We start from the raw sequence: 22,254 nt of genomic DNA, 5'->3' as shown, positions 1-22,254 counted from the left end.
GTCACATTGGTTTTAAACGCTCCAGGTCCTAGGAGAGGGGTGGCATACAAGTTAAACAAACAAACAAACAAATGTGCTGAGAACTTTGTAAGGCCCTTAAAAATTTAGATTAGATGATTTTCTTAGGAATCAATATTACAGAATAATATAACAGTCAGTTTTAAGTTAATAGGCTCATGACCTTGGCTAACTAGATTTTAAGTAGGTGTTTATTACTTCATGGTTTGCAAAATACCCAATAGATCCAGATGGAAATAAGCCAGTAGAGATAGTTTTTAAATTATTTGTTCCAAAATATTAAAAACTTGAAAAAAAGATATCCTGATATTTTAATATCATTGATTGATCAGTGTAAGATGATATATGGCTAGTAGAATCCGAGACCAAGCTACAAGAAACAAATTGGAATCACTTTATAATATCTAAATAGATACTTTGCTCTTGGTTTAAAATGGTTTATACAAGAAACACCCCCAATTTGGTGGTGGGGTATGAATGTTTGTCTAGTGGTGGGCACAATTCACACAACACTTGTTTTATGTTGTGTGAGTTTTATATTGTAAAAAAATCAATAAAAATATTTTATTTTTAAAAAGTAGCCGGCAGAACTATGTTTTCACAGCCTTTTGAAAGACCAGAATGGTGGGGGCAGTGATGGGCAGAACCCGGAACAGGGGGGAAATGCCATTCCAGTGGTGGCAACAGAGCGCATAGGCTCGTTCCGTTGCCACTGAGCATACATGCGCATGCACATGCAACCGGAGCAATTCCAATAAAAAATTGTGCACAGAAACAGGAAATTTTTTATCCCAGAAGGAAGTCCAAACACAAGATAGATTACTTCTGACTTTTAAACAGCCCACCATTCCACTAATGTTACTTAAGATGAAGGCACATCTAACCTCCTTCCTAATTTTTCCAATCAGAGTTTTCTGTGAGGAAAATGTTAAACCCTTAATTGTCAACATGGGAGCCTCTAAAGACGCTCCCTCTTCCACACTCTCAACCTTGGGAAAGAGAGATGAAGAAAGTGGGAGTAAACCAGCATTGCTCAGTGATGATGCACTTAACATCTCATAAACTGGACTTATTAACGCTTTTGGCGCTCTCCCAAGGGAAGAACAAGGCAATATATTACTTAAGCTGGAAAATTTAAGGAAATCTCTACTGACCATAGTGGACACAGCCGAACCACTTATAGATTTGGTTTCCCCGGTGGTTGTGCCTCTTGCTTCTCCTCCAGGAAGGAGGGGTTTGCATGAATGTGAGCTTATGGAAAAGAGGAGCCAAGACACACAGTGGCCAGCAGAGAAGGAGATACTAGCATCCTTATGTAACTACCCAATGATGCCCTCAGTAATACAAGCAAGTGAGAGAGGCCCCACGTCAGTGTCATCATCTCAAAGCCAAATGGTGTATGATCTAACAATCCTCTCTTCTACATCTAGTGAGGAGGTATCTGAATGGCAAGCCCTGTTAGCTGGTGCTAAAAACTCTTACCCTGAACAATTTCCCCAGGATTTAGATGGGACCGCCCCTCTTTTAGAGAAGGCCAACCTTGAGTGTAATGACACCCCAATCCATTGCAACAGCCCCACAAATTCCCTCTGTATAAATCAAATATCCTGACGAGCTGTAAAAGAAGAGACCCAATATAAGAAAATCACCTTAAGTACTATGTCATGGAATGTAGCTGGGTGGTATCATTTTAGAGGTTTAAATCATCCTGGTCCTTTGATAGATAAGGATATCATTTTGGTGCAAGACACCTGGACCAGGGATGACCTTCTGTTAAATGGATATCACTCGTTTAAGCTAGAAGCAAGAGCAGGTAGAGGGCCAAGTATTTTCATTTCTACCAATACCCAATAGATCCAGATGGAAATAAGCCAGTAGAGATAGTTTTTAAATTATTTGTTCCAAAATATTAAAAACTTGAAAAAAAGATATCCTGGTATTTTATTATCATGGACTGATCAGTGCAGATATGCATTTTTGAAGAATTGATTTTAAAAAAAAATAGCATACATTTTTGTACTACTGTGACTGATAACAAGGTTTCCTCTATAATGTAGGGAAATTGTACTGGAAATAGTCTTAAAACTGGAAATAGATAGTTCTTCATACATGTGTTCTTTCATGTACCAGAAAGATATTTTTTTAGCCCAGAACAGCAAATATTCATTTACTTTACAGCTTTCTTTAAAATTATTTTATACCCTATTTAAAAGGTAAAAACTGTACATTAAACCAAGAATTCAGAAAACGTTTCATAGGTTTTGATAGAAACCATTTCCATACTGTTATCAAGAAACTGCATGGTTATTTCCATATAATAAGCTGGAATTAAACTCATTTTGAGGGCATTTATTCAGAAATTAAATATTTAAATGTTGACCTTATATCAGCATGTTAAAGTTAAGAAGTTAACAAACATTGCTGTTAACAATAATGTAATGTATTCCATTTTACCCTTTTTCCTTCTTCTAGATGCCTTATTAAAGAAACTAATAGTAATCATATAAACACACTGATCATCTGGGTTTAATCATTTGATTGTCTTTCAGTCCTGACACAGGTGGAGTGTTAGCTCAAGTTGTGCTGATCTTTTTCTCCCATACTGAAAGTGAAGTATCACTTCTTATGGCAGCCAATAGAATTTTGCGGCATAGGTTGCAGATATATCCTGGGTCTTCACATATTGATCTCTCATCCTCCTCTGTTACAGGCAAGTGTTTTGAAACTTTTAGCATTGACTCAGGTGCACCTTATTGAAGTTTAATGCTGTATATTTTACACTAAATATTGTATATGTATTTTATTGTAACCGGCCAGCATTAAAAATTGGTAGCTGAATGAAATTGAAAAGCTGATGCTGTTCAGTTAGGAAAATTCTGTCCATATATATCAGGAGTGTCAAACTCGATTTCATTAGGGCTGCATCAAGGATGTATTTGACTTCAGTGGGCTGGGGTGGACATGGCCAGGGTGATCATGGTCAATTCGACATCATGTTGGAGTGCCTGTGGTGGCCCAAGTGCTCTGCCAGTGAAAATGGGCTCCCGAGTGCGGTTTTTGGTTGCAACATTCTCCTACAACTCTCTGCCAGCAAAAGTGGAGCTCAAGAGGACCACATGTGGCCCTCCTGAGCTCTGTTTTTGGCTGTGACAGCTTCCTACAATCTTTGCCAGTGAAAATGGAGGTCACGAGGGGCGCTGGCAGAGGTCTTTCGCTGTTTCTAGGGCAGCCCCACAAGCCAAATCTAAGGACCCCATGAGCCAGATCCAGTCCCTGGCCTTGATTTGATGTATATGATCACAGTTTTGCATATCCCTGATATATAGGATCACATTTTTGTATACATCCATATAAATATAATTTCACTCGCTTGTTAGATTAAAGACTTTGCAACCAGTCATAATTTTAAAATACATTTATAAATATAGTAGGAATGAGGATGGGAAAGCTGTGTTTTCTCTTATCTAGCAAATGTATCACAATCAAATGGAAGACTTAGAAATCCAACTTCCAATCCTCCTTCAGCCATAGAACTCACTGAGTCACCTGGTTGCTCTCAGAACAACCTACCATCCTGATTTATTGCAATGATAAAATGGAAAATAGGATATATATATAACAATATACTGTATATATAAAACAAGAAAAATGTGTGTTAGATCTGGGGCTCTAGAAAAAGCCCCCCTAAAGACTTGATTCCTGCTTTGCAAAAGAGCTTTGCTAAAAGCTGCATGTCTATCAAAATATGGTGAGCTGATTTTTATACTCTAACTCATTGGCTGTCTTATCTTGCTGGAATGCTGGTAGCTCTAAAACTAGTGCCTTTCCCGGAAGCTTATCTGATAACTTCGCCGCAGAGAAAAATATTCCCTGAACTTTTAAAAGACTGAATCCTGCTCCTAAACATTGCTTTTTCAAATAAAGATTGTAATTCAAAGTATATTTCTTGGGTTTTAGCCATTTATGTCAATCTGAAAAGCCCAGGATAGAACAGAGGTATTAGCATCAGCAGCACAGTTGCTTATAATAGGATCACAAATATCGTTTATGTAGAGTATGAAGAATGTTGGTCCTAGAATGCCTTGAGGGGCACACTTTTGACAGGAGCAGGATTTGATACGGCATTCCCTAATGGGGTTGTAGAAAGAATGAATCATACCTATGTGAGAGTGATAGAGCCATGCTGTTTGATGCAGAAATGCCAACCACATACTGGGGAAAAGCAATTTTGCAATCTCCAAAACTGACTACGAGGAAAATCAACTGAGAAAACTCCACATGAACTATGGAATGGAAAAGCCGTGAATTTGAGTTACCTAATTGTTTTTGGAAGCAAAGTTTATGTGTGAAAGCCTATCCCGAAAGAAAAGCATACAAAATGGGATTGCACAAAGGAAGGTATAATTGTGGGGTACAGTGAATTTCAAAATGGATACAGAATTCTACACCAAAATACAAACAAGGTAACCATCAGTAGAAATGTAATTGTCAATGAAACTTGAATGTGCTCAAAGTTTCATGAGCTAACACAAATGCTTCAAACTGAGGGAAATTCCACATTGGTATCATATGAAGATAAGCAACAAAGCAACACAGAAATAGGCATTAAACCAGACTTTCCAAATACGGTAGAAGAAGAAATGGTACTCCATTTCAATCAGGAAATCCACCAGAAGCAAGAAATGCATCCCAGCCAAACATCTGTCCTATGTTGCTCATGTACTATCAAAACCAGAGCCAGATTCATGATGCAAGGATTTCCAACCCGAGAAACAAAAGTGGATCAGAACTACTTATCAGCATATAACCCTGAAGTTATATTACAAGTACAGTAGAAGTAAGGAAAATGCTGATTCATGGTGTTTCAGCAGAATGATGCAATCTGTTCTAAGATCTGATTCATCAGTACATGTATATAATGTAATATACCTTGTGTATGGGTGTGGTCTGGCTTGATGGTTTGGTTTAGTGGTTTAATATAGTGTGGTCTGATAGTAGTTGGTTAGTGATTTGTTCTGTAATATAGTGTAAAGGAAAGAGTTACATTTTGATACTACTGAAGAAGTAAAAGAGCCTTCTGTTGTGTCTTTATTGAGAAAACTGTCTTGCGCCTGGTATCTGCCACATTTGCAACACAAAATTAAAAATAACTCATATACTACTGATTACAAGAAACAATATTTAAAGAATGGATTACCATTTGTGAACTCATCCCTTAAATTTGGAATGACTTGCTGAATTACTTAGAAAGTAAAGCAAAACAAAACAAACATCTCAAGCCCCTTTAGCAAAACTGTAAAAGTAGTTTTAATTGATACTTTATTTTCTAAAATTCTTGCTATTCTTTCACAGTTTGGTTTGGTGATATCTACCACAGTGTAATGGCTTTCTCTTAAGAAAGCTTAGATTTTATAAGCCAACACTCTTTAGCTTTTGTTTGATTGTTGATATTTATACTTATTTGATTATTGGTGCTTCTATTGAGCAATACAGCAATTGCATGTTTCATTTTTCTTATGATCCAAATTATTTTGAACAACTTTATCCAGAGGTATATACATTTTCTTTGTTCATTCTTTCTATTGGTTCATGGTCATTCTTTACAAATGGGAAAATCATAGGCTTGACTACTTTGTTTTTTTGCGTGAAGCATTTATTTTTTAGAATTTTGTCTAGAATAAGTAGCAGGCATTTCTATAGTATAGCATAGCATAGCATAGCATAGCATAGCATAGTAGCATAGCATAGAAATTTAATTCCGCACAAACAAGATTTGAGACTATAAACTGCATGAACCCATCACTGGTTTCATCAGATTCATTCCGAACATGTAACAGTTCACTTTGAGGTAGAATTTACTTTGTGCCATTTTGAAATGAATGAAATACAAGTTTTCCAGATTGTGTAATATCTGGAGATATATCTAAAATAATCTGACTTCTCTGCTATGCAGTACTTTTTAAAGCTGCTTATTTCACAACTGGCATTTTTTTAGAACTACAGTGATCCCTCGATTAGCACGGTCTCGATTAGTGCGAAACGCTACAACACGGTTTTTCAAAAAATATTAATTAAAAAATACTCCACGGTTTTTTTGCTATACCACGGTTTTTCCCACCCGATGACGTCATATGTCATCACCAAGAGTCACTTCTCTGTCTCTTTCTCTTTCTTTCCTGTCATTCTCTGCTTCAATCATTTTCTCATTTCTCTTTTTTTCTCCCCTTTTTTCTATCATTTCTCTCTCTCTTTCTTCCTCTCTCACACTCTCTTCCTCCCTTCTCTCTCCCCCCCCCTCCTGCAAGTAGAGGTCGGGTGTGTTACGGGGAGCTGGAGGTGGCGTGGGGCCGGACACTAGGTGCTGGGGAGGACAAAGGAGTGAACGTAGCTACTGCCTCTCAGCTGCAGAGCCGAATGGGGGCGGAGGCAACAGCGGAGCCCGGCGCTGGGGCCATGTGAGGCTGTTCATCCAGGGGGGCGTGGACTGGCAAGTCGCCCTCCTTTCTCTCTCTTTCTCTCTCTTATACCACACCGGTAACAGGGAGAGAAAGAGAGAGAGCGGAGGGCACCTTGCCGGTCCACGCCCCCCTAGATGAGCGGCTCCGCATGGCCCCAGCGCCGCCCAGGCAAAGGGGAAACCCCAAGATCGCTTGCCGCTTACCGCTTGCCGTATTGCAGCGAAGGAGGCGAAGCAAGGCTCCAAGCTGCAATACGGCAAGTGGCAAGCGATCTTGGGGTTTCCCCTTTGCCTGGGCGGCGGGAAGACCCAGGGAAGGTTCCTTCAGCCGCCCAACACCTGATCCGCTCCGCAGCATGGCAGCAGCGAGGAGCCGAAGATGGGGTTTCCCCTTTGCCTGGGCAACGGGGAAAACCCATCTTCGGCTCCTCGCTGCTTCCGCGCTGCGGAGCAGATCACCTGTTGGGCGGCCGAAGGAACCTTCCCTTGGTCTTCCCCGCCGCCCACACGCAAACTCCACCATCTGCGCATGTGCGGCCATGAAAAAAAATGGTGCGCATGCGCAGATGGTGTTTTTACTTCCGCACCACTATAACGCGGAAATCGATTAGCGCGGGAGGTCTTGGAACGTAACCCCCGCGCTAATCGAGGGATCACTGTATACCATATTTAACACTGCTGAATTGGAGGACTGGGTCTTTAAGTGAACACTGCCATATAAATCAAAGCACCACCTTGTGGATGATGTTTGTTCCAACTCCATCATCTGGAATCCAATTTCACAGAAAATGTCTTGCAAATTGATTGAGTGAACCTCTGACAGTTTGCATAAAGATTTTATACCATACTTCTGAGATGCAATCTCTTCACATGAATTTTATTTCCATTTACTCACTGATTACTACGTGCGCATTTGCTGCTTCTTTGCAGGCAGAAATTCACATACTTTAGACATATAATTGAAAGGAAGGGCTGAGTGAGAGCTGTGGACCAGAAACATGAAGTTTGGTTGTGTCCTGGCACAATAGATATAGTGTCCTTGTTGAATTAAATGGGGATACTAAGGTGGCAAGTTCAGCGATTTTTGATGATGACTCAGCTGAGCAGGAGACAGTGACCCATGAGTAAAAAATTGTTCTGAATAAGGAAAGATATGAATTGGGCGTTGCAAATCAGCCATGTGAGGTGAGCAAGTATTTTAAAAGAAGCCACTTTTGGGTTGGTGACTCAATTGTAAGAGACGTCAATTTAGGAAAGGATGTCGAGGTTTTGAAAGAGATTAGATGTGTGCCTTGTGGTACTACCAGCAGAAAAAAAGAGGTGCATTGTTAGGATAGACAGGAATGCAAGTAAGGAGTGTGTTGTTGATGTTGTGCTTCTTAGCACCAATGAGCTATAGAAAACTGGTATAGTTTCTGTACAGAAGGATTTTTAGAGTTTGGAACAGGAACTAAGTATACTATAATATAAGGTGACCAGATTTTAACATTGGTAAAGTGGAACACCATTGAGGGGGTAGGTTCTTGATTAAAAATTTGTAAAAGCCTTCAGAGGCAGGCAAGAGTGATTGGTGGAACAGGGATTTGGTAAGTAAGTCAAATCTAGATGATCTTTGCATTTGAGAATTAAATGTTAGATTTTTTTTAAAAAAAATTGAAAGAGGTAAAGAACAATTAGAAATAGAAAATTACTTGGAAAAAGAAGCATGAATAAAAGCATTCAGGAGAAACCAGAATTTACGACTTTATACTGGGAAATTTATACACGAAAAAATATATGAATCCCAGCGACCAGTTAGGTCCCACAGAGTGGGCATTCTCCGGGTCCCGTCAACTAAACAATGTCGTTTGGCGGGACCCAGGGGAAGAGCCTTCTCTTTGGCCCTCTGGAACCAACTCCCCCCAGAGATTAGAATAGCGCCCACCCTTCTTGCCTTTCGTAAGCTCCTTAAAACCCACCTCTGCCGTCAGGCATGGGGGAACTGAGATATTCTTTCCCCCTAGGCTTCTACAATTTATGCATGGTATGTTTGTATGTATGATTGGTTTTTAAAATAAGGGTTTTTATCTGTTTTAATATTGGATTGTCGTATGTTGTTTTTACCGCTGTTGTTAACTGCCCCGAGTCTACGAAGAGGGGCGGCATACAAATCAAATCAAATCAAATCAAATCAAATCAAATCAAATCAAATTAATTAATTAATTAATTAATTAATTAATTAATTAATTAATTAATTAATTAATTAATTAATTAATTAAAACCTGCAGTCATAAAACCAAGAATGAATCTGGCCAATGTAGTAATAACTTGTCTATAATAAGATGTGGACTTGATTTGGCAGTCTCTATTCAAACTGGGGATTTTTGCTTTATATTGCAAACATTACAAACATTTATAATTTTTAAAAATCTAAGAGGACCAATTTTACTTTATTTCTGTTGCACACTCTACTCTCTTAAGATAAACCTACAAGTCTGTCCTGGATTGCAAAAATCCACATGACCATTGCAAAGGGCTTAACTTTCCAGCGGTCATTCAGATTTTTTGCAACCCAGATCTTGTCGCTTAATTTCGGCAGAATACACAGGACTGAAGCTTTAGTTGACTAAACTTTAAGCAATGTTCCCTCTAATTTTTTTTCAGTGTGGGCGGAAAAGTATAGTGTCTGAGCAGCACATTTTCATGCCTGAGCACCTGATTTTTTTTCACAGATGTCACCCAAGATAACTTGTTGCGTAATTATTTGGGGCTCGGTGCTGGAGCAGAAAAAGGTCCCTTCACACCAAGCTATTTTGTTATTCTGGTTGCCTAATTATTGACATCACAGCTTCTATAAAATCCATAGAGTAACAGGTCCCCCTAGGGGCCTTGTGCAGTCTCTCAACTTCCTGGTCACCTAATTTTTTCCTATTATTTTATTTTATTTTATTGTTTTATTTTATTTTGTCGAGTACATATGGGTTGTATACAAAGTTATAACAATGTTAATATACATAATACTGGTAAGAGAGAAACATTAGGACATGGGATGGTAGGCACGCTGATGCACTTATGCATGCCCCTTACTGACTTCTTAGGAATCAGATGAGGTCTACAGTGGATAGTCTAAGGGTAAAGTTTTGGGGGTGATGAAATTAGAGTCAGGTAGTGAGTTCCAGGCATTAACTATTTGGTTGCTGAAGTCATATTTTCTACAGTCAAGTTTGGAGCGGTTACTTTGAGTTTGTATCTATTGTGTGCTCATGTGTTGTTGTGTTTGAAGCTGAAGTAGTCGTTGACAGGAAGGATGCTGTAGCAGATGATTTTATGAGCTATGTTTAGGTCATGTCAAAGGCAATGTAATTCTAAGCTTTCTAAGCCCAGGATTTCAAGTCTGCTTGTGTACGGTATTCTGTTGCGAGTGCAGGAGTGGAGGGCTCTTCTTGTAAAGTATCTCTGGATGCTTTCTAATGTATCTATGTCCGAAATGCACTGTGTGTTCCTGAGTTTATGCGTGACACCTGCCTTTGTAAATTTGGCCTTATATGTAGAGATGAGTGACATGACAAAGCATATTATACATTCATTCCTTCAGTTGAAATCCATAAAATCCATAGTGTTCCCATTAGGAGCCTCTTCTAGTTACATCCCAATTTTTCACTATTACCTACCCTGCCTTTGTTTGAATAGAGAAGTGGTTTTATTCTTACTTGCTTACTTACTTACTTACGTACTTACGTACTTACTTACTTACTTACTTACTTACTTATTTGATTAATTTATATGCTGCGCCTCTCTGAGGACTCATGCTGGTTCACTCATTCATGCATTTGAAATCCGTAAAATCCAGAGTAATAGTTCCCCTAAGGGCCTTGCGCAGTCTATCCTAGTCACATCCCAATTTTTCCCTGTCACCTCCCCTGCCTGTGTTTGAATAGAGAAGTGGTTTTATTCTTATTTACTTACTGACTGACTGACTGACTGACTGACTGACTGACTGACTGACTGACTGACTGACTGACTGACTGACTGACTGACTGACTTACTTACTTACTTACTTACTTACTTACTTATTGGATTTATATGCCACCACTCTCCGAGGACTCTGGGCGGTTTACAATATATCAAAAAACAATATAAATAATCCAATTAATTTAACTAATTGCTTTAAAAACCCTAATATCATTTAAAAATCACTCATTCCCATTCGAACAACAGACATGCCTACACTCGTTGGCCAGGGGCATAGAAGAGTCTTCAGACTCTTAGGAAGGTGGAGGCAGTACGAATCTCTGAGGGGAGCTGATTCCAAAGGGCCAGACTCAATAGTGTCAACGCCCAACCCCCAACATTTCTCCCTTAAACTCTCCACGATTGACCTCTCCAGGTTCCTAAGAGGCCAGTAAGGGGCGTATATAAGTGCACTGATGTGCCTATCGTCCCCTGTCCAATTGCCTTTCCTTATATCATATATATTCTCTCCTTATCTCTCTCTCTCTCTCTCTATATATATATATATATATATATAGATTGGAACTCCAGCCTGAAGATGGTGAATGTGATTTCACCGAAACGTCGCATAGACATGCAAAACATTACACAGGGCAAAACCCGAACTCAGAACAATCTACATATATATATATATATATATATATATATATATATATATATATATATATATATATATATACACACATACATACATACATACATACATACATACATACACAGTGATCTCTCGATTATCGCGAGGGTTACGTTCCAAGACCTCTCGCGATAATCGATTTTTCGCGATATAATGGAAACACCATCTGCGCATGCGTGCCCTTTTTTTCCCATGGCCGCGCATGCGCAGATGGTGGAGCCGGTGGCTGGGGAGGTGGATTCGCCACCCTCACCAGCCCTTCGGCTCGCCGAGGCTGCGTCTCCAAGCTCGCCTGCCGCCGCCGCTACGCCTCCACCGCCTCAGCCACCCCCTCTGCTCTGCAGGGACCTCACATGCCACGATCTCCCTCTCTCGCCCTCCCCGCGCTTCTCCTTGGCGGCGACCAAGCGGCAAAGGCGAAAAAAGAAAAGAAAAAAAAATCCCCAAAAGAGAGGGACAAGAGGCAGGCACAAAGCGAGGGCACAAGGGGAGCTGCCCGGCAGAGGTTGTTTTTTTTCTTCTCGTGGGCAAGTGGAGGGGGGGAGAGGGAAGGAAAGAGAGAGAGAGAAGAGTGGAAGGAAGAGAGAGAGAAATGATAGAAAAAAGGGGAGAAAAAAAGAGAAACGAGAAAATGATTGAACCGTGGTGTAGAAAAAAACCTGGACGTATTTTTAATTTATTATTTTTTGAAAAATCGCAATATAGCGTTTCGCGAAGATTGAGATCGCGAAAATCGAGGAATCACTGTATGTTTTTTTATGTCGGATCACCCTGGTATATTTGAAGGAACGTCACAGCTCCTTTTTGCCTCTAGGCCCAACCCAGGGCCACTTCAAGGCAGTTAATTTATTTGTAGCCGACAACTATATTCTGTATGTGTCAAATGTTTTTTTAGCTGGAATTTTAAAATTAAGGGAGACTAGGCCGAAATGGGACCATCCTAGTCTCCCTTAATTTTAAAATTCCAGCTAAAAAAACATATATATAGAATATATCATATATATTCTCTCCCTATCTCTTATATCATATATATTCTCTCCCTCCCATCTACTTCTCTTCTTTTTTACTTTCTATCTTTATATATATTACTTAATGTCTATTCTCTTCCATATGTATTGTATATTGGACAAAGAATAAATAAATAAATAAAAACAGAGAAGTCTCCTTCCATAGGCCCCGCCAAGCGACATTGTCTAGTTGATGGGACATGGAGAAGGCCGACACATTCAGGCTTTTAAGCTGAAGTAATAAAACTCTTCAATATTTTCAACACAATTTCAAACTTTAAAACCACCAGTTACCTCAGGGACAACTGTTAGATGGAGTGGGGTGCCTCTCCCCACCTCTCCCGCAGGAGATTCCCATCCCTCTTAGCCTCCTCCCCCTTTCCAAGAGTCTCCAGGTTTGCCCTTCTGCTGCTGCTGCTGCTCTTCGCCTCTCCTGCTCCCTCCGCGGGAGCCATTTCTCCCCCACAAAACTTCTTGGACGGAGAGAAATCCTCCTCCGCTCCTCCAAAGACCGGCTTTCCCCTCTGCAGCACTTGCCTGCCTGTAGCTTCTCCTGCTCTCAACTTCCCAAGACCGGCTTTCTCCATTGGTACTCTCCCCCATGGGTCCTCCGGCTGCTCTGGGGCCCCAACGTGTCCCGGGAGGCAACAGGGAAGAGGTGCAGGGAGCCCCGGCCAGCCATCCTTGCAGCCCCCTCCCCTCCATTCCTCCTTGCTCAGCCAGCCCCAAAGTGGGGGGGAGGAGAAAAGGCAACAGGCAGGAGGGGAGGGGCTCAGACAGACGGCTGCCAGCCATCGCTGGCCCTGCCTGACCTGGGAGCGAAGCAGCAGGGCAGGGTTGAATGACAGCTGTGTGTCTGAATGAGAGGGGGAGGGCAGCTAGGAGGCGCAGCTGCAGAAGGAGCCTTTTGGTGGTGGTGGGGGGGCAAGGAATGGCTGGGGAAGGTCCGGGAATCAAAGCCAGATGAAGGACTTTGCTCCTTAAATCACTGAAGATCTAATGCCACGGTCAAATAAAATCCAAATGGGAGACTTGGAGCCAATCAGGGGACTTGACGTCTAGTCCTGCCTTAGCCATGAAAAATGGGTGACTTTGGGCCAATCATCAGCAAAGTTCCAGTGCCACCTTAATTCTTATTGGAGGAGGATGTGAAAATTGAAAACAAATTATCACATTAATTTGGGATACTTGTTGAGGAAAGAAAAAAAACACGGTGGAAATTTCTTTTAAAGGACCCCTGGAGGGACTGATAGGCAAAAAAGAAGCCATGTGTTCCTTCTCTTATTTGTGTATACCAGGGTGATTCAACAGAAAAAAACATATGGCTCTTCCCTGCAACAAGTTGAGAATGGGATCTTGTGGTCTAGAGGTTAAAGCTCCTGCTTTGTAAACCAAACCTCACAGGTTCAAATCCCAGTGAAAAACTGCCGAGAGCAAAAGGCTGGAACTGGACTGAAAAATCTCCTTTTTTTTTTTTTCATTATCAGCAAAAAATATTTATTTATTTATTTATTTGTTTGTTTGTTTAGGTGTGAAGTACACACCAAAATAAAAACAATCTCAAACTGAAATCCCATACAGGAGGTTTTGCGAAATCAATCAGTTTTTGTTGTTGTCTTGGGTGACATCTATGAAAAAAATTCAGGTGCTCAGGGATGAAAATGTCCTGCTCAGACACTGTACTTTTCCACACACACACACACAGACACACACACACACACACACACAAATTAGAGGGAACGTTGAATCTAATGTTTTGCCAGAAACCTTGATATTGTTTGGTAGTCTGCAGGAAGGAGGGTTATGTGGAATGGACCATTTTGGGATGTTCACTTAGGCTGTGAAAATAGCAAGGAACACTTTAGATTGTTGCCTTTTAGTAAGTGATTATTTTGTGAGTGGCCATTTTAATCATGAAGGCACTTTTATGACAATGTGCTTTCAAAATTCAAAGAGAGATGTTTCTGTAATTTCATTGTTCTATAGCTGCTCACTTCTAGGATGTGGGTGAATTTGATGACCTTCTTGTTTTGAGTCCATTGACATAGGTATTGTTTTGAAGTTCTTTGAAAATCTTTGGTCAAGTCACATGATTGTCAAGCCACTCCCACCTGGCCACATGACCATCAAGCCACTCCCACAAAATAAGCCACGCCCACAGTGCAGTAGTAAAAAATTGGTTAGCCTTTCACTGGCTGCTCCCTTCCTAAAAGATTTAAAGAAATACTTATTACTTATCTGCATAATTGGTTCATCAGTGGACATGAGTGTCTTATCCGTTGGTTTATGTCAATTTGAGGGAACTGAATTGGGGTCAATTAGAGAGGGTCATAGGGGAGACAGGGTGCTCTCTTCTCTCATTTTCAATGCCTATTACAGTGATGGTGAACCTTTTTTTCCTCAGGGGCCAAAAGAGCCTATACCAATGCTATTGCGCATGCGTGAGTGCCCACACCCATAATTCAATGCTAAAACAGCTTTCCCCGCCCCCCAGAGGCCCTCTGGAGGCTGGAAAAGACCTCTTTCCCAACTTCTGGTGGGCTCAGTAGGCTCGTGTTTTGCCCTCCCCGGGCTCCAAAAGCGTCCTCCCCCATCCCCTCTGGAGGCTCTCTGGAAGCCAGAAACACCTCCCAGAGTCTCTATGTGAGCCAAAAATCAGCTGGCCAGCACACACATGCACGTTGGAGCTGAGCTAGGGCAATGGCTTGAGTGCAAGCAGGTATGGCTCCGTGTGCCACCTGTGGCACCCATGCCATAGATTCGCCATCACTGGCCTAGGAAGTCAAAATGGATGGCGCACTTTGCTCACATTTAGCTCAAAAATACCATGAACAAACAGGGATTTGATTTTGCTAAAATGATAGGTCAGAATGTCTAACCAGTGATGTTAATGGTTCACCCCACAGTACAGGTGGTCTTCGACCTACGACCACAATGGAACCCAAAATTTCTGTTGCTAAGGGTTTGTTAAGTGAGTTTTGCCTCATTTTGTAACCTTTCTTGTCACAGTTAAGTAAGTCTTCGGAGAGGGGCGGCATACAAATCAAACAAATAAACAAACAAATAAATAAAATCACTCCAGTTGGTAAGTTAGTAACCTAATTATTAAGTGAACCTGGCTTCCCCCTTGACTTTGCTGGTGAGAAGGTCCTCAAAGATGATACTATGACCTTGGGACACAGCAATGGTCCTAAGCATGAACCAGTTGCCAAGCGTCTAAATTTTGATCACATGATTATGATGACGCTTCAAAGGTCGTAACTGTGGAACATGGCCATAAATGACCTTCAATGCCCTTGTAACTTTGAATGGTCAGTAAATGAACTTTTGTAAGCACTGTTCCCTGTAAGCTGTGCGTGCGTGCATACACGCACCCCAAAATACCCCCCCATGCACCCTTTTCCAAGGGCGCGCAAGGAGCCAGGCATTGGAGTTTGGGGCGGGGAATAACGAAGGTGCGGAGGTGCCCTGCGCGCTCCCCATCCCCCTGCCAGCCTATCCAATCCGCCCCCTCTCTCCGGCTTTCTCCACCTCCTGCCTTGGGGCGCGACTTCTCCCGTGGCGGTGGCGGCTGCGGTTTCTCCTCCTCATCCGTGCTCCCAGCTAAAGGGCTATGAGAGGGTTTTCTTCGCGCGCTTCGGGAATGCCCGCCCCCCCCCTCTCGCAGCCCCTTCGCTGGCAGTGCTTTCGTCCCAAGCTTTCAGCAAGGGGGCTGCAGTAGAGGCAGGGCAGGCATTCCCAAAGCGCTCGGAGAAAACGCTCTCACAGCCCCCTCGCTGAGAGAGAGAGAGCAACAGACAGAGCAAGATGGACAGAGAGAGGGAGAGAGAAAGTAAGTGAGAAAGAGAGAGAGGGGGGAGAGAGAGAGATAGCAAGAGAGAGAACAAGAAAGAGAGAGAAAGCAAGAGAGATAGAAAGAGTGAGAGAGAGAGAGAGAAATAGAGAGAGAGAGAAAGATAACAAGAGAGAAAGAGTGAGAGAGAGATAAAGAGAGAGAGCAACAGAGAGAGCGAGATAGAAAGAGAGGGAGAAAGTGAGAAAAAGAGAGAGAGAGAAAGAGGGGGAGAGAGAAAGAGAGAAATGACTCTTGATTTAAAGCATATGGTAAAAAGCACCCAAATAATAATAGAGAGAAAAAACCCCAGCCTTTTGTGTGTGTGTGTGTGTGTGTGTGAACTCTTGAACCATTTCCAACAGCCCTCACCTGTTATTGGAAATGGTTCAATAGTTCACATACACACACACACACAAGGGGGGAGGAGACAGGGATGGAAAAAGAGGAGAAGATATTAATAATAGTAATAGATTTTGGTTTTGTTTTATTATTAATTTCTTTTAATAAAAAAGAAGGGAATTTTTTCTTATTTATTTATTTATTTATTTATACTTCTATGCCGCCCAGTCCCAAAGGGACTGCCGCTCAGACACTATACTTTTCCGCCCACACCGGAAAAAAATTAGAGGGAACATTGGTTGTAAGTTGAGGACTTCCTGTATTGTCTCCACTAAGATGCTTACAATCCTCCGCCTTCTAACGTGGTAACTGTAATTGCTCTGAGAGTTATTGCAAACTAATTGAATTAATTAGCCACTATCAAAATGGCTTTTCATCTTAGCATTTCCTAAATCAAAATTCTTGTAAACAGTAAAATTTATCAATTTGGGAGTTGTTTCTTAACCAATTGTCACCTTTCATTGCCCTCAATTTACTTCTCTGATTATGTTGATCTTTAAAACTATTTGCCTTTACCCAGAATTGGAATTTGATCAATTCTATTTTTAATCAGCATGACCACACCAAATAGTGGGGAAAAGGGGCGGGGGGTGTTTTTGCCATTTGGGAGAAACATGTCAGTTAAATGCATCTTTGAGCAGCCATTTGGGCCGTTCATTTCCTTCCTGGCAGGAAGTTCTCCATCAAGGGGATTTTTGTTTTTAGGTTTTCCACCTATTTATAGTTGTTGGGAAGGACACACCCAGACTGAACCTCCTTCCTATATGCAAGTCATTCTTCTCTTCACAGCTGGTACGACAAAGCCTGAGGGCTGTCCTCGACTCTTTTTACCACCCTTTACCAGAAGAGTCCTCTCCTCCTCCACTCGCAACTAAATACCCTACGCAAGTAGACTTACAATCCTAGGTTTAGAAAACTTAGAACTACGTCGCCTTAAACACAATCTAAGCATAGCCCATAAAATCATCTGCTACAACGTGCTTCCTGTCAATGACTACTTCAGTCTCAACCACAACAACACACAAGCACACAACAGATACAAACTTAAAGTAAACCACTCTAAATTTGACTGCAGGAAATACGACTTTAGTAACCAAATAGCTGATGCATGGAACTCACTACCAGACTCTGTAGTATCATCTCCTAACCCCCAAAACTTTACCCTTAGACTATCCACTGTTGATCTCTCCCAAGATGTCAGTAAGGGGCATGCATAAGTGCACCAGAGTGCCTTCCGTCCCCTGTCCTAATGTTTCTTTATATTTTTTTACTAGTATCATGTATATGAATACTATTATATCTAATGTTTTTTCTTTTACTGGTATTGTGTACATAAATATTATTATAGCATTACATACCTCCAATATGTACTTGACAAAACAAACAAACAAATAAATAAATAAATAAATAAATTAAATTTTACCCATAATTGCTCCCCCCCCCCCCCCCGCCTTCCTTCTACATTCATAAAGAAAAAGGCAGGAGAATGCAAACATTTATGGTCAGTTTGATGCAATGGTGAAAAGCATTAGATGAGAAACTAGGATACCAGGAGTTCTAGGCCACACTTTAGGTACAAATCCAGCTCGGTGGCTTTGAGCCAATCCTTCATTCTCGTCCCTAAGATAGAGGAGGCAGGGACTAACAACCTCCAAAATGTTAGGAAGAAAATGGCAAGGACTTGTCCAAACGATCGTTAGAAGTTTCATAGAAGCTTCAACCACAACAATACACAAGCACACAACAGATACAAATTTAAAGTAAATCGCTCCAAACTTGACTGCAGGAAATACGACTTTAGTAACCGAATAGTTGATACATAGAACTCACTACCAGACTCTGTAGAATCATCACCTAACCCCCAAAACTTTACCCTTAGACTATCCACTGTTGACATCTCCCAATTCTTAAGGAGTCAGTAAGGGGCGTGCATAAGTCCACCAGCATGCCTACCGCCCCCTGGTCTAATGTTTCTCTCTTACTAGTATCATGTATAGAAACATTGCTATATCTTTGTATCCTAAAGTGACCAGATTTTTACACCGGTAAAGAGGGACACTATTGACCGGGGGGAGGGGGTGTTGATTAAAATTTTGGTCTATATGGAACCAAAAAAAATATCTCTTTCTTTACCCCCCCTCCTTCCTTCCTTTTTTTTCTCTCTGTCTTTTTCTCTCTTCCTCCCTCCCTTTTTCTCCATTTCTCTCTCACACTCTTTCTTTCTTTCTTCTTTCTTTCTTTCTTTCTCTCTTTCTCTTTTTCTCTTTCTTTCTCTCGCTCTTTTCTCTCTCTCTTTTCTCTCTCTCTTTCTCTCTCACTCTCTATTTCTCTTTCGGGACCTAAATGTTGAAAACACCTTCTGGGGTCCTTTTAAGGAATGCCTAACATCGTGAACCGAGGTGTGAAATGAAAAAAATAGTCAGATTGATTACAACAGCAACAATACAGCGGCCTACTGCCTTCTCAGATAAGAATAAAAGTACACACAGAACACTTCAGTTAAGTTTTCTACTAGATTTGCTCTCCAGTTGATCCCATCACTAATCATTACAGATCATAATATATTGAGAACTTTTGTTTTTTAATGAAAAAGGTTTTTCTCCTTTAAAGGAAAGCTAAGTTCTTAAGGCGTTTGGGGGAAGAGCTGAGAACGGAATAAAAAAAAAAAAGCAATGAGGTCTGGGGAGTAGATCTGTGGCTGAGGTGCGCTTGGGGGAGGCTGCTTCTGCTTTGGCAAGGCCTCCCTTTGTTTGCAGCCCCACCTCCCTGTTGTGCCACCCAGTCAAGGAAGGGGAGTGCCCTTCGGCCCTGGCAGGGCAAGCGAGCCGCCTCACCAGGCCTCCTGGCAGCAGCAGGTCGCTGCCCATCTCGTCAGCCCTGCCAGCTCAGGCACGCGAAGGAAGCAAGCATGCACACGCACTCTGCCTGGCTGAGCTTCAGACCAAAGCTGCGCTCCCTTGACTTAGAGCTGGAAGGGAGGGGTGGCGGGGCAGGCAGATGATGGGCTTGGCTCCCTTCCCACCTATCCACGAGTCAGGCAGGGGAAGAACATTCAACGGCAGCCCTAACTGAACACCCGTCTTTTTCTTTCTGTCTTTCTTTCTTTCTTTCTTTCTCTCTTTCTCTTTTTTCTCTCTCTTTCTCCCTCACTCTCTATTTCTCTCTCCCTCCCTCTTTCTTTTCTTCCTTCCTTCCTTCCTTTCTTTCACTTTCTTTCTCTCCCTTCCTCTCTTTTCTCTCTCTCTTTCTCTCACACTTCCTCCTTCCCTCTCTTTTTCTTAATGTGGGTGAAAAGAGAAAGACGATTCCTCAAGTCTTTAGGGTCTCTCACACATTTTCCCAGAGACTACCTGGCAACCCATATGTTCTGTCTGCCACAGAATGGGGCAGCCCCAGACCTTGACCAAGGTGTGTGGGGGGGATGTCTGAGATGGTGTTTGCCTCAGAATCCGAGGTCTCTGTTCCTCTCCCCCCAGCCCTTCACAACTGGGACTGCAGCTTCCTTTGAAGCTTTTGTGGAGTGCTTCAGCTCCTGCCCGAGTAACAAGCAAAAGTGTTGCTCCAAAATACCTACCATCTTCGGGCCTGCCTTCCTTCCGCCCCATCTTTTCAGACCTTCCCTTTGTCCTGCCCAGAGGGATGGAATCTGCTGGGATGCTGCAGCCCCCCCACACCCCTTTGTGAGGGTGGAGCTGGAGCAGATGGGCAGCTGCAGGACACCCCCCACATCGTTTGGAGGTTCAGTACCAGCCCCAAAGCACCCCCCCACTTGAAGCCGCCCCCGGATTAAGAGGCCGAGGCGACCGGCACATCCTGAGTCTCCCTCGGGCAGAGGAGCTGTGCGGCTGCCTCCGGACCGCTGTTTCCAGGCTCCTGCCACAGCCCCGGAGGAGGAGAACTTTTTAAAAAGATGGGACATTTTCAAAGACACTGGGATGCGGGACAAATCATCAAAAAGTGGGACTGCCCCACCAAGAGCGGGACGTCTGGTCACATTATTATAATACTAAGTACAGTATTAGTCTGTAGTCTTACTCTTGAAATGTTTTTGAAAGGGAAAGGATCCCCATCGCCGCCACTACCAGTACGGTTGCATGCGCAGCTCCGCGTATCTGGCAGGCAGGTGTGCACTGGGCAAGATTTTGCTTCTGCGCATGCGCAGGAAGTGAAATCTCAAGTGAGGATGCTTGTGCGTATGAGATGTTGCCAATTTTCGGGGGGGTGCTTCTGTGGATGCGCAGAAGCAATGAAATCACCAAAAATTGGCAAAATCTCTCGCACACGAGCGTCCTTGCATGAGATTTTGCTTCCTGCACATGTGCAGAAGCTAAATCTCATGCAGGCACATCTGCCCACCCACCAGTCATGCAGAGCTGCACGCACAGCTCCATTTTCCCTACCACACTATAGAGTGGCCCATATTGGTAGGAACCTAATACTGGGTTTTTCTTCTATATAAGGAGCAAAAAAGAAAAAGCCAGTGTATATTGGAGTTCAATGAGTAGATAAAGGAGTGATGCAAACCAAGAGGTTTTGGTTATATTAGTCATATAACCAAAATATATTTGATGAAAAAATGTATAAAATAGATCATTTGCATCTATCACAGAAAGGGATTGAGCTATTTATTATTAAATCCAAGGGTTCCCTGCAAAAGATTTAAGTTGAATAATGGGCACAGATACTTAATGTAAAATAATTTAAAGCTAATAGAGTGGTCAGTGTTTCTAACATAGATGTTGTGTGGTTAAGAATATTAAGGTTAAGATAGATAAAATGTTTGATAGTATGTGTGCCATACCATGTGAACTAATCAAACAGATGGTAAGAAGGGCAACTAAGACAAAACTAGTTACGTAGAAAACAAACATATGGTCAGTCAAAAAAGACTCAAATGCCTATATATTAATGCAAGTATGGTGAACAAACAGGATGAACTAGAATACGGGAGGTATTGTTGTTGGTATTACCAAAACTTTGTTGGATAAAATCCATGCATGGAATATACAGTTAGAGAGATTAATTTTTTAAAAACAGACCTAATAAAAGAGGTGGAGTTGTGCTTTATATAAGAAATAACTACATCTATAGAAATACAGCAAAACAATGATGAAAACTGTCTTGAATGCATTTGGATCAATAAAAAAGGGGGGGAAAGAATGAGGTTGCCATACTACAGGACACCCAGCCAATAGAAGAAACAGGTGAACTTCTTGTTTACCAGTTAGCTTAGATATGTAGGCAGCATACCACAATAGTAATGGGGGACTTTACCTACCCTGACATCAGTTTGGAGACAAACTCTGCCTCTAGTGGTAGATCAAACAGATTCCTGAGAAACCCAGTTGACTTTGTCTCCTAAAAGGTAGAGGAGGAAAGAGTCAGGCATACAGTGTTCCCTCGATTTTCGCGGGTTCGAACTTCGCGAAAAGTCTATACCACGGTTTTTCAAAAATATTAATTAAAAAATACTTTGCGGGGTTTTTCCCTATACCACGGTTTTTCCCACCCGATGATGTCATATGTCATCGCCAAACTTTCGTCTGCCTTTAATAAATATTTTTTTAAATAAACTTTAATAAATAAACATGGTGAGTAATAATCTGAATGGTTGCTAAGGGAATGGAAAATTGCAATTTAGGGGTTTAAAGTGTTTAAAGTGTTAAGGGATAGCCAAAAATAGTGTATTTACTTCCGCATCTCTACTTCGCGGAAATTCAACTTTCGCGGGCGGTCTCGGAACGCATCCCCCGCAAAAAGCGAGGGAACACTGTATTACACTTAATTTTCATTAACTAAGATAAAAGGATAGAAGGGGTTAAAGTTATTGGGACTTTGTGGATGGGTAAGCATGCAATATTGGAATTCAACATTATACAAACACAAGGAAATAAAATAAAACAGTGTCTTGAAC

General features: G+C 41.7%; 1 protein-coding gene across 1 annotated transcript in view; it reads left to right on the top strand.

The window, feature by feature from the left end:
- Positions 1-22,254, top strand: part of LOC139153132 (transmembrane protease serine 11A-like) — a 90,444-nt gene that overhangs the window by 42,857 nt on the left and 25,333 nt on the right. The window contains exon 6 of the mRNA XM_070726729.1: positions 2,568-2,732. Coding sequence (XP_070582830.1) covers positions 2,568-2,732 — 165 coding nt within the window. The remainder of the gene's footprint in view (positions 1-2,567; positions 2,733-22,254) is intronic.

This window comes from Erythrolamprus reginae, chromosome Z, assembly GCF_031021105.1.
Source record: "Erythrolamprus reginae isolate rEryReg1 chromosome Z, rEryReg1.hap1, whole genome shotgun sequence".
Classification (NCBI taxonomy): Eukaryota; Metazoa; Chordata; class Lepidosauria; order Squamata; family Dipsadidae; genus Erythrolamprus; species Erythrolamprus reginae.
The sequence above is the reverse complement of the archived record's forward strand: the minus strand, read 5'-3'. Positions and strand labels throughout refer to the sequence as shown.